Source organism: Pseudorasbora parva, chromosome 13 (assembly GCF_024679245.1).
Source record: "Pseudorasbora parva isolate DD20220531a chromosome 13, ASM2467924v1, whole genome shotgun sequence".
In the NCBI taxonomy this organism is placed as follows: domain Eukaryota; kingdom Metazoa; phylum Chordata; class Actinopteri; order Cypriniformes; family Gobionidae; genus Pseudorasbora; species Pseudorasbora parva.
Window position 1 is genome coordinate 995,130 of NC_090184.1, and position 13,392 is coordinate 1,008,521.

General features: G+C 45.2%; 1 protein-coding gene across 1 annotated transcript in view; it reads left to right on the forward strand.

Moving 5' to 3' along the window:
* The window catches only part of cacna2d3a (calcium channel, voltage-dependent, alpha 2/delta subunit 3a), a 164,122-nt gene that overhangs the window by 114,332 nt on the left and 36,398 nt on the right, over positions 1-13,392 (forward strand). Inside the window, exon 27 of the mRNA XM_067412885.1 lies at positions 10,170-10,247. Coding sequence (XP_067268986.1) covers positions 10,170-10,247 — 78 coding nt within the window. The remainder of the gene's footprint in view (positions 1-10,169; positions 10,248-13,392) is intronic.

Sequence of the window (13,392 nt, forward strand, 5' to 3'; positions counted from 1 at the left end):
AGTTATTGGCAAATCGCAGTCTGCTTTCCTCTTGTCTAGGACATATCTTCATTTTGGATGGCCCTAAATGTGGACGCTAGGTGAATGGAGTTATGTAGGGCCGTGTATTCCCTCTGCTTTGTTTACCTCCCTCCCCAATTATTGTTGGGTGTTTAGGTAGGTATATACACTATATTCCCAAAAGTATTGGGACACCCCTCCAAATGGAGGAAGGCCCCTTCCTGTCCCAGCATGACTGCGCTCCAGTGCACAAAGCGTCGGGCCATAAAGACATGGATGAGGAGTTTGGTGTGGAGGAACTGGACTGGCCTGCACAGAGTCCTGAGCTCAACCCGATAGAACAGCTTTGGGATGAATTAGAGCGGAGACTGAGAGCCAGGCCTTCTCGTCCAACATCAGTGCCTGACCTCACAAATGAGCTTCTAGAAGAATGGGCAAAAATCCCCATAAACACACCCCTAAACCTTGAGGAAAGCCTTCCCAGAAGAGCTGGAGCTGTTAGAGAGGGTGGGCCGACTCCATATTAAACCCCACGGGTTAACAATGGGCATGTGCATGGAAAATCAGGCGTCCCAAAACTTTTGGCAATATAGTGTAGCTCCACTTTGGAAAGGCTCATTACTATGGGCGTGGTTGGACAATGCTAGTACGTAGAGAAGTAAGCCTGCAGGCGGCCCTCCTTGTTATCTGTCTGTCATACTATGGTCTGGTGCTAAAAGCAAATAAGAAGCTCCGGCTGTAGCAGGGATTAGGTAGAATGCCTTTACTTAAAGGGTTACTTCAGTGATTTAGCATATGGCTTTGTATCAGTAGAAACCTGGGAATCTATTCGAATGATCGTGCTGCCCCCCACCCCCTGATGTAATCTGACTCCTGCTGCATTTGTGTGGTGACTCTCGCTCGGCTCACTCGCATTATATTGAACACACACCTTCAGTTTTAATTGTTGTAACTGATCTGATTTTATGAAGATGATCGCAGTGGGAAAGGGATCCAATGATCCAGTAGGCGTGGCCCCGTAGAACAACGAAGCAATGCATTCTGGGAATTGTTGTCTTTCATCCACATGAGACAAAAATACATTTTCTGCCTTTTCTCAGTCTAGAAGGCACCAAATTCAAATGTAATTTCACATTTCTACTACATTAATGACCCAGTTTAACTACAGCTTAATGCTAAATCACTAAAGTAGTCCTTTAAGGTAGTATTGAGCTGCTCTTCCCCAGCTGCATTGGGGTCTTTAAAGCTACACTGTGTAACTTTTTTAGTGTATTCTTAGCTAAAAACACTTAGTTCTTTCAAAAACAAATGTGCTCATTAATGTATATTTACTTCTTTAAAGTAATAAAGTATTCTCGTAAGTTTATAATATGCCATTGAAAACACATACAGGTGAGGGGTTCGGATGCCGGCCGCCATGTTGCTCCTCCATCTTGAAAGTACAGTAGCCAAAGAGGGACATACCCGTAAATTCAAGCTTCACCTTTCACGTTTTAACACTCGATGGCACCGTGTCGAATGTGAAGAGGGGGGTTGCCGTGTTAATCTTGAAAAGACTAAAGCGGCCACCGTAGGAGTTGAAATGAAATCAGAATTGAGAGGAACAGAAACTAATATTCACTGGATGGTCATAAACCTTTACACCGCTAGATGGGGAAATATCACACAGGGGAGCTTTAACAGTAGTGCCTAAGCTCTCCCTGAGGTTCCTTTGGGGTTTTTAGGACCTTGGTGATGAGAATTACTGGACAAACTGCATATATGTCATGAACTTGTTTGCCTTCCTTTCATGAGCAAGAGCAAGGATTTAGGCTCCCCCTTGGAGGAGCAGCAACATTAGCCTAGAGGGAAACTAGAGAGTTTTTTTTTTTAACCCCTTAGGGTTAAGTAGTGTGAGCTGAAGTATGGTTTTTACTACACCTTTATAGTTTATCTTCAACCCTAATCTAATACACTTGATAAAGCTAATCAATGTCTTCAGAGTTACTGGAAAATTACAGGTAGGTGAGTTTGAAGCTAAACTCAGCAGCTTTGTCAAGGTAAAAGAAGCTGACATAGCTGAATCATTTTTGTCTTAGCGCTCTGCTCTTGGGGTCTTATAAGGCTGATGCCTGTTCTGCAAGGGAGGGATGAAGGTTGTGATGGCCAACCGTAAATGGCTGAGTAATTCATGAAGTCAATTTATGCTATGCCCAATATGTTTGTGCATGTTCACAGCTTAAGTGAGGCAATCATCCCCTCAGCATGGTGCACTGGGTATTGGTTCCCTATAGCATCCGTATCAGATGCAGCATTGAAGTTCCACTGCGAAAGGGAACGTGTAGGTTACGTATGTAACCCGGTTTACTAAGAATTGCCACGTCTCCCTTAGACAAAAGAGTTGAGGACATGTATTACAGGTGCCCTTTTATACTCACAGGCAGAGCTGGACAGTCCCTCAGCTCATTTCCTCGAGTCCTGTACTGAAGTCCGCTGTTTGAGTCTCTGTGCTTTACTGGAGTATTATTTTTTCTGTAATCTTCTGACTTTAACTTCACTCCATCTGAAAGACAAATATCGTCCTCTTTACTCCACTACATTTCTATCAAGGTCCTCGAAGTGGAAAGTCGTTTCTGTCGCAGCTTTGAAAGTCAGTGATGATTTTTTTCTTCTTTAAAAGGTGTTTGGGTTTTTGCAGAAAGCCTTTCAGGAATCACTCTTGTAGAGTCTCGTGAAGTTCAATGATTTCACAGCATTTATTAAACACTGATTTATAGTTTAGAGCAAAATGGAAGAAGACGGATGTCCAAATGCTCATTTAGTGGAGGATTCACATAAACAAAGTTGATTCTGTCTTCAGTGAAGGTGAACAGTGTGAGAATATCAGATGTGGATCAGTGTATTGGATCCGTGCATTCGGCCTTAAAGTGACAGCAGCTTAATAAAGAGCTTTGTAACTTTTCTACAAGTATTTAAATGAGTTTAAGTTAGTCGTCTGCTAGTGTGTCAGATGGAGCGTCACTGACTGGCTTAAACCATGATGGCATAATGTGCATTTATACAACTATAATACAATAATGCGGCGACCTAAAGAAGGACATTTACTTTTGATACTTAAGTACTTCTGAAAACAAATACTTCTGTACTTTTACTCCAGTAAAAATCTGTTTTTACAACTTTCACTTGTAACGGAGTAATATTTGACCAGCAGTGCTGTTACTTTTACTCAAGTAATGAAGTTGTGTATTTGTCCACCTCTACATCATGGACTGTTGTCAGCCAATGAATTGGCATGTTTATTACACATGCTTCAGCCCCCGGTCATGTTGATGCCGTTCCTCTTAGTTTATTTTTCCTCTTATCAGGAAACTGGTTTGCATACATAACCTAGATGTTCATTTAACCAAGTACTTTAATCAATTGAATACTAGAGACAATGACCAATAAAATTGTATTAACAAAAGCCATCTTTACACTGGAAAGGTGGAACAGAATCTGCATGTTTAATGACAGACTGGTTAATTTCTTAAACGTACCATACATTTATTTACACAACAATTGCATAATGTAATTATAAATTAAAAAATACAGGCACTCGTTACAGGGTAGGGTTGCAATATTATGACAAAATCATATTGACGATCATTGCTCTTCGTATTAAAATATTTATTATTAAAGTCCATTAATTGAATACATAAATTGTGTTTGGGGAAACGTGACGACACATTCTGCACAGACAAAACAAGCTAAGAACCATTATTGGATTAGTTTATTGCTTTTTACGCATTAGAAAATCAAGACTTCACTATGGTTTTTAGTAGCATGAAAACCAAAATGGCTTATAAGACTGGGAATAAATTATACACAGAAAGTGAGCAAAAGAACGTTTCCCATCATCACTGAAGTGTCATGACTTGAGTCTAGCGCGAGGTCACTAAATCTGCACTTTTGCAAAACACTTTATATATAAAACGTCTCAGGTTACGTATGTAACCCTAGTTCCCTGAGGGAACGAGACGCTGCGTCGAAACGCTGTGAGAACGCCTCTGCGTTAATGCGTCGTGAAGCGCCTGTAGAACCATTCCATCGGAAAAAAGATCGATCGTCGCCGACGTGATGACGTCGCCGACGTGATGACGTCATCAACCGGAGACTATAAAAGGTCCGCGAACACAAACAGGAACTAGCTTCTGATAAAGCCTGAAGTAAGTGATCACGGACACGCCGGGAGTATGGCAGAGCGACGCAGCGTCTCGTTCCCTCAGGGAACTAGGGTTACATACGTAACCTGAGACGTTCCCTTTCGGGGAACTCGAGCTGCGTCGAAACGCTGTGAGAACGCTTATACCCACATCGCCATAGGACCAAGTGTCTCGTATGTGTGAAGCCGAAGCGCACACGGTTACGAGAGTACCTGTGCCCCAACTGTAGATGCCAGGTCTAGTTCATAGAACCTGACGAAGGTTAAAGGAGACGACCATCCGGCCGCGTTTACAAATATCGTGGAGGGACGCCCCCGACAAAAGTGCTTAAGAAGCAGCCATACCCCTGGTTGAATGCGTCCGGACAGCCAGTGGAGACTGCTGCCCGGCAGCCTCATAAGCAAGTGAGATGGCCTCGACCACTCACTTGCTCATCCTCTGCTTAGATACTGGGGCCCCTTCTTAGGGGGCCCGAAACAGACAAACAGCTGATCAGTTTTTCCTCCACAGTTTTTCTTGGCAGCTCTGTGGACATAGTATCTAGTGCTCTAACAGGGCACAGCAGATTAATCTTCCTGGTCTGACGTCGTGAAAGGAGGAGGACAGAATGCTTGAAGAGTAATGGGGCCCCGTGGGCTCGTAGGAACCTTGGGGACATAGCCCGGCCTGGGATGAGAAAACCCCGGCGCAAACTCTAGACATGAGTGCATAACAGGCCTCAACCTTAAAGTGCCACGGAGGAAACGTGTAATCAGAGGGTGTCTTCCCAAGACACTCCACCCAAAGGGACGTGGACGGCACCCAAGGCCGCCACGTACGCCTCTATTGTGGAGGGGGTCAACCCTGCCGAGAACCTTGCCTGCAGAAACTCCAGCACTGTACCAACCGGGCAGTTAACTGGGTCCCACTGGCGTTCTCTGCACCATGCTGAGAAAAGTTTCCCTTTCAGAGCGTACAGTTTCCTCGTGGACGGAGCTCTGGAGTGAAGGATGGTCTCTACGACCTCGGCCGAGAGACCTTCCTCTATGAGCCTAGCCCCCTCAGAGGCCAGGCCCACAGTTTCCACATCTCTGGGCGTGGGTGCAGGAATCTCCCGCCCGCCTGAGAGAGTAGATCCCTCCTGGTCGGAATCTCCATCGGAGAGCCTTCCAGGAAAGATATCAGGTCCGAAAACCATACTCGGGTCGGCCAGTACGGAGCCACTAGGAGTACCTGGGCCCCGTCCCGGCGTACCCTCTCCAGAACTCCTGGAAGCAAGACAATCGGGGGGAAAGCGTACAGAGGTAGCCTCGGCCACCCCTGTACCATGGCATCCACCCCAGCGGGGCTGGATGGGTCAGAGAAACCACTGCGGGCAGTGAGAACTCTCCGCCGAAGCAAATAGCTCCCATATACCTTCCATAGGAGCTCCACCACTTCTGGGTGGAGTCCCCATTCCCCGGGCCTCGGCCCCTGCCTCGACAGGCTGTCTGCTTCCTGATTCAGGACCCCCGGGATATATACTGCTCTGACTGACAGCAATTTCCCTTGGGCCCACAGGAGGATCCGATGTGCCAATTGTCCAACGGACGGGACCTCAGACCCCCCTGGTGATTTATATAGACGACCACCGATGTGTTGTCTGCACATGGTGGCCCCTTGAGGTCGGGCAGGAACTGTTTCAATGCGAGAAACACTGCGAGCATCTCTAGCCGATTTACGTGCCAGTGCCGCTGATGTTCCTGCCATAGACCCTGGGATGAGCGACCACTCATGGTCGCCCCCCCAGCCCGTGAGAGAGGCCTCTGTCGTTAGCGTTACGCGACGAACATGAGCCCCCAACACGGGACCCTGAGCGGGTTTTTCCACATGACCAGAGCACGTAGGCATCGCCGCGTGACTTTGATCGTGCGGAGCGGATTTCCCCTCGGGGAGAACCCTTTTGTTTTGAGCCACCACTGCAGTGGCCTCATGTACAGAAGGCCAAAAGATATCACGTTGGACGCTGCTGCCATGAGACCTAACAGTTTCTGGAACCGTTTCACAGTGACGGCTCGGCCTAGCTTCTGTTCTTTGGCGGCTGCCAGGATCGATGCTATGCGTGTTGGCGATAATTGCGCCCGCATAATTACCGAGTCCCAGTTCACACCTAGAAAAGTGGTTCTCTGAGCCGGAGAAAGCACACTCTTCTTGGCGTTCAGCCTCAACCCCAGCTTCGACATATGGGCGAGAACAGCATCTCGATGCTGAACCGCCATCTGCTCTGTATTCGCTAGAATCAGCCAGTCGTCGATATAGTTCAGTATGCGGATGCCCTGTAGACGCAGCGGCGCCAGAGCTGCATCCACACACTTGGTGAACGTGCGGGGTGACAGTGCTAGACCGAAGGGAAGTACACGATATTGGTATGCCTCTCCCCCGAAGGCAAACCTCAGGAACTTCCTGTGATGTGGAAGGATGGAGACATGAAAATACGCATCTTTGAGGTCTATGGTGACAAACCAATCCTCCGATTTGACCTGCGCTACAATCTGTCTGAGTGTAAGCATCTTGAATTTGAGCTTGGCCACCGAGCGATTCAATAGCCGCAGATCTAATATCGGGCGTAAGCCCCCATCCTTCTTCGGCACGATGAAGTAACGGCTATAAAAGCCAGACTCCCTGCTGGGAGGGGGAACCCTCTCTATAGCCCCTTTTTGCAGGAGTGTCTCTACTTCCTGTGCCATTACCAGAGCCTGCTCCGGGCCCACCTCTGTAGGTAGGACACCGCAGAAAGGAGGTGGCCGACTTCTGAACTGAATGGCGTACCCCTTTTCTATTATCTGCAGGACCCACTGAGATATATTCGATAGACGTTTCCACTCGTCTAGAAAATCTACTAAGGGAACCAGCCTCTCGAGGCTGGCCTCTGGTGTATTTTGAGCAACAAGCACAGTGCCCTGAAGCGGCGGACCGGCAGGGAACGACTGACTTGACTGCTCGGGAGCCCCCCGAAGGGGGAGCGGACCACCCTCGAGTGGCCCGCGGGGACCGTCTGCGCCCCGGCATTGCGGCGGGGTTGGCAGCGCGGCCCCCAAAGGGCGCTGCAGGACAACGGGTACCGTAGGCAGAGGTAAACACCGTTTCCCTTCGGAGGGGACTACCCTCAGCGTCCTTTTGTTTCCCCTGCCCTCCGAGGAGGGGGCAGACCACCCTCAGGTGGCCCGCGGAGACCCTCTGCGCCCCGACATTGTGGCGGGGTTGGCAGCGCGGCCCCTTGAGGGTACCGAAGGAAGACGGGTACCGTATGCTGAGGTAAGCACCGTCTTCCCACGGAGGGGAAACTAAGGGAACCAGCCTCTCGAGGCTGGCCTCTGGTGTAATTTGAGCAGCGAGTGCAGTGCCCTGAAACGGCGAACCGGCAGGGAACACCTGACCTGACTGCTCGCATGCCCTCCGAGGAGGGGGCGGACCACCCTCAGGTGGCCCGCGGAGACCCTCTGCGCCCTGACATTGCGGCGGGGTTAGCAGCGCGGCCCCCTGTGGGCACCGAAGGAAGACGGGTACCGTGTGCTGAGGTAAGCACCGATTTCCTTCGGAGGGGAAATGCCAGGGACGATGCAGCTGAAGGCGAGAGATAGCTCGCAAGCGTCTCTTCGATCTTCGGCATCGCCCCATAACCATAGTGTCTCAGCCCAAATATATTACTATATGCAGATGTATGTGGGCTGAACACTCTATATGATACCGCTTGTTTCCTCCATGACCTAGACACCTCGGTGTGCAGGTCAGGGAAGAATGGCAGGACGTTGATGCTTTGCACGAGAGGGCAGGAATCGCTCATCTAATTTCGTTCTCTCTGATTTCGATGGGATTCAGATATTTCAGCCAGCCAGTCATTTCTTATTTTTATATTTAACCTGGCCACAGCTCTCGTGAGAACCTCAACTCACTAGCGGGTGACTGAAGTGGCGAGTCTTCAGTCGCGATGCTCTCAACGTCCACCTCCTCAGAGCTGGATAGTTGGAGCACCGGTGCCCCGCCCAGGGAGGAAGAGACCTCAGAGCGGGCTTCCAAACCCCGAGACGAGACACTGGACGATACAGGTGAGGGCTGAGATAAGGCTGGGCCCGTCTCAAACCCCTCTGTAAAGTCCACTTTTTTTTTTTTTTTTCACTCGCAGGGGACTGAAGTGGCGAATCTTCAGTCGCGATGCTCTCAACGTCCACCTCCTCGGAGCTGGATAGTTGGAGCACCGGCGGCTCTCTCGGGGGGGAAGAAACCGCAATGCGTGCTTCCAAGCCCCGAGAAGAACCGCTGGATGGAGCAGGTGAGGGCAGAGATAAGGCAGTGCCCGTCTCAAACCCCCCTGCAACATCCCATTGTGAACCCCACGACTGCAGCCTCCGCTCTGCCTCGGCAGCAGCGGGACCAGAGCCGCGGGGAACACGAGCCGAGGCACCCTCCTCGAAGAGTGCCCGGCGGGAGCGCAGCGTTCTCAGTGGCATACGCTCACAGTGCTCGCAAGCAGCCCCCTCGAGGGCTGCCCGGGCATGCTGCGCTCCCAAGCATGCAACACAGAGAAGATGTGTGTCCCCGCCCGTGATGTAGCGTGGGCAGGGAGGAACACACTTTCTGAAATTGCTGCTTTCACTCGCCATTTCTATCTATTTTATTTTCTCTTTTTTCTGTTAATATATGAAATATTTAACAAAAGGGTGGAAAATCTCTGATAATAGACAGACAAAAACACCAAATAGACAGACAGGTTCACACAGATCGCTTACTGAAGGCACAGAAGCTAGTTCCTGTTTGTGTTCGCGGACCTTTTATAGTCTCCGGTTGATGACGTCATCACGTCGGCGACGTCATCACGTCGGCGACGATCGATCTTTTTTCCGATGGAATGGTTCTACAGGCGCTTCACGACGCATTAACGCAGAGGCGTTCTCACAGCGTTTCGACGCAGCTCGAGTTCCCCGAAAGGGAACTTATATTCAAGTTGTATTATATATAAGTTGTCTACACTACATCATATCTGTACTGAATCCACAAGAGTGCAGTTTCAGGATTCAGCCAGTGAGTGTGTGCTCTGAACTCCAGCATTTTTAGTGGATATTTCTTTTTCACTTATGAATAAACACCTCTGATTGGCCAGTGCATTCATGAGCTCAACAGAAATGTGTGTGATTGGTTGTAATGCACAATGCTGCAAAAAAGTGAAATCTGATGATGAGCAACATGAGCAGATCTACTTGTTACACAGCAATACACACTTCACAGATCACAGCAGCTTGACTTGAATCTGAGGGACATTTTGTCCATTTTGGTAGTATTTTTGCACCAAACCCATTCATTTCCGACTCTGTATTACAATAGTGGCTTATATTATACTCATTAACGGTAATAGCGTGATTCCACAGTACTATATTGCTGCTTAGGTTCCCAGAATACATGAGTTTTGCTTGCATTTTTAAAATATTTGCTTATAATGGGGGATGATTAGTAAATCTAATAAAAATTCCACACTAAAATGATTTGACACTGATTAAGAGATGTGATTATAGTACAATACACGGATAGATGGATTCTCCACACTTTTTTACACTGTAAAAAATGCAGTTCTTACTTAGTAATTTTGTCTTGTTTTTAGTCAAAATAGCTAAAAATTCTTACATTACAAAACATTTACTAGACAAGCAAAAATTATTGTAATGTTTTGGGGAAAAATAACTCAAAATGAAGAGAGTTTTTGCTTAAAATAAGATAAATAATCTGCCAATGGGGTGAGAAAAATAACGTTGTTTTAATGTTATTTTGCTCACCCCATTGGCAGATTATTTTTCTTATTTTAAGTAAAAATACTAAGTAAGAAAAGCATTCGTTTGCAGTGTGAACTGTTTAATGATATGTACATTTAAAAACTACTTTAATTTGCAAGATAAATAAGATAAATAAGCAAAAAGAGGGTCACAGCTATCCCGGTCTCTTCTGCATTGTTTGTTTTATCTGCATCTCTGTGTGTTTCAGCCTCTGAGAACAAGAGTGTGGTTTTGGCCAGCAGCACCATTCATTTGCTGGATGAGAGAGAGTCGCCCATCGCTGCAGGTAACACTCATGTGTGTGTGTGTGTGTGTGTGTGTGTGTGTGTGTGTGTGTGTGTGTCTGAGATTCACTGCAGGGGTTTACGTATGCGAGAGGCTGTGAGACGGAGGGTTAAAGACATGTGAGCAGAAAGAGAGACAGAAGACAAATGAAGGGAATAGAATAACGCTGAGAGATAGATGGCTGTTTGAACAGAAGCCTGAAGGAACACACACACACACACACACGCACACACACACACACACACACACACACATGCGCGTGCATGCACAAGTGATTCATGTTTTAACTGACAGAGAAGTGAAGTAGAACAGACAGATTTTCACCCTCTACTGCTCATGATTCAGTGTTTTGCTGGAGCGGACACACACACACACACACACACACACACACACACACACACACACACACACACACACACACACACACACACACACACACACACACACACACGTTTGTTTTTGTGAAATGTGGGGAAATTCCATAGGCGTAATGGTTTTTATACCGTACAAACCATATTTGTATCCCCCTACACTGCCTCTGCCCCTAAACCTACCCAACACACACACACACACACACACACACACACACACACACACACACACACACACACACACACACAACACACACACACACACACACGACTAAAATCAAGTTCTGTAAAGTATTTCATGCTGTTTATTTTATATATCTTAAATTCTATATATCATATACTTTATTTTAAGCTCTAATAACTATAAATTTAACATAGAAATATTACAACATTATTCCTGACAAGCACAAACACACACATTTACCACAAACACTTGACAAAATGAGCTTTCTGGCTCACTGAGTGTTGTTTGATTTGATTTGAAGAGAGTAATAATTAAAAGCAAACAGCGCTCCGTTTCACGTGCACATCGCAGCACACACTAATGCAGCCTGACGGGCTGATGACAGGACGCTGTTGTGTAACTGGGGCATTTGTGTGCGCGTGTGTGTCCTTCATGTGTTTAAAGGCCACTTTACAGGATTTCTACCTATAATCAGAGCTTCAACGTGATTTCAATGGCTTAATATTAAATTAATATTTATTCACAATTTCTCCTTCACTAGTTAATTTCAAATGGCCCTACGGTGAAGTATGAATATTCCATGCACTCTCTAGTTGAAACACATGTATTATCATAACTGTTTTATGATTATATAAAATAATGAACACAATGCCAGTTTTTAGCATGTATATCACACACTGCAGGTCATGTCAGCTAACCACGTATTGCTTGGCTGTGTGCTCTGATCTTACATAACATAGATCAACCCTTCATATGCAAGTTTATATAATCGTTTATATTCCAGCATTTCACAAGAGCTCAGAAATCTCTTTAGGTTTGTACCTGAATATTTACAGTGAGGCTTATACAATATTTATATAACACATTAAGACACTGATATTAGGATCGAATTATTAACTGATAAGGCAATACAGTTCATAAATGATGCAAAAGACTGTAAATTAAATGCTTCAAACTAGGGTAACACTTTAGTATGGGGAACACATATTCACTATTAACTCCGACTTCTGCCTCAATAAACTCCTAATTTACTGCTTATTAATAGTTAGTAAGGTAGTTTTTGTAGCGTTTAAGTTTAGGTATTGGGTCAGATTAAGGGATGTAGAATAAGCTCATGCAGAATAAGGCATTAATATGAGCTTTATGAGTGCTAATAAACAGACAATATCACAGTAATATGCATGATCATAAGACACTAGTTAATAGTTAATAACTGAACCCTCAAATAAAGTGTTACCCAAACTAGTATGTAAATATTTAAGTGATTTCTGTGCCATCACAAGAATAACTGCAAAAATTTTATTAGCTCAGCTGCTGAAAAAAACAAAAACAAGGTCGACTTGTATATTCAACATAAAACAAAAATCGAAACACTTCCTATGTACGGAGGTTATCTGTACTGATATGTTCACATTAATCTTTGGCCTAGCTAAAGCTCTGTAGGAATTGACAATATTTATTACAGTATAAATTGCAGAACTGATACTGACAAACATTTCTTCATTTTAAAAGTTACAATAGATACCAGAGACCGTACAAAGGGCGGACATAGACCACATATAAACTGCTTAATTAGTACTCCGGAAACATGGAAGCTCGTCACCCTGCATGTAATCAAAGACTAAAGTTTCTTTCTTCCAAAAGTGTGTTGGTGGATAGTTCACAATCCAGGTTTCTAATACACCACGGGTCGGCAACCTAATTAATCACTGGCACGTGCAAAAGTGTGAGAGTTGTAATTTCATTTTAGATAACGCTATATTTCGAAGTAATCATTCCTCATAGTCACACGGCTTGTTTTATTAATTTAGCCGTTAAAGTGTGACAATTGAACTGTGCAGGCAAAAAAAGTGCACAGATCTGATAAACCGTTAGCTTGACCAAGAGCCCCTGAAAGCATAACGCAGATCAAGACAGCAGATGTATCGCTCAAGACTGACAGCTTACAGATTGCGCTTCTCTATTTGTCGCACTTAGCTTTAAGAAGAAAAAAAATCATGCTATAGTCTTAGGAGATATTCAATAAAATAAACTAGTCCTATTAATATTTTTATTGTTATGCAGTAGGGGGTGCTATTACGCATCTTCTGAAAGAGTACAGAATCTCCAGATCAAAGCACAGGCGAAGAAGAAGCAGCAACATGCAATATCATATGTAATCATATGCATATGTAAAATAACGCGATCATCAACGTTAAACAGCATATAAATCCAAACTGACTAATGTTACTGAATGAAATGTTGACCCAGGCGAGCTACAGGACTGTGAAGCTTTAAGGTGTTGATGTACTCGTTCTGTGTTTGTTCATTGCTCTGAATCAAAAACTTGATTTTGCCGGCTTTTGCTAATGTTGGTTTTAAAAAAAAGAATACATAAAGCTAGAATAAATGCATATATTCATACAACAAAATATTCTTTGGGCTGGTTTAATCTAGGGGTTTGCACGAATATTTGAATATTCGATCTGTAATTAATATTCGAAAATTAAAAATACTTTAAAAATACTTTGAATTTTACTGCGTTGATTTGCTGGCCATAAATGCAGTGAATCCATGATAAATCCCTCTAAATCTCACAGTTATAACTCAGT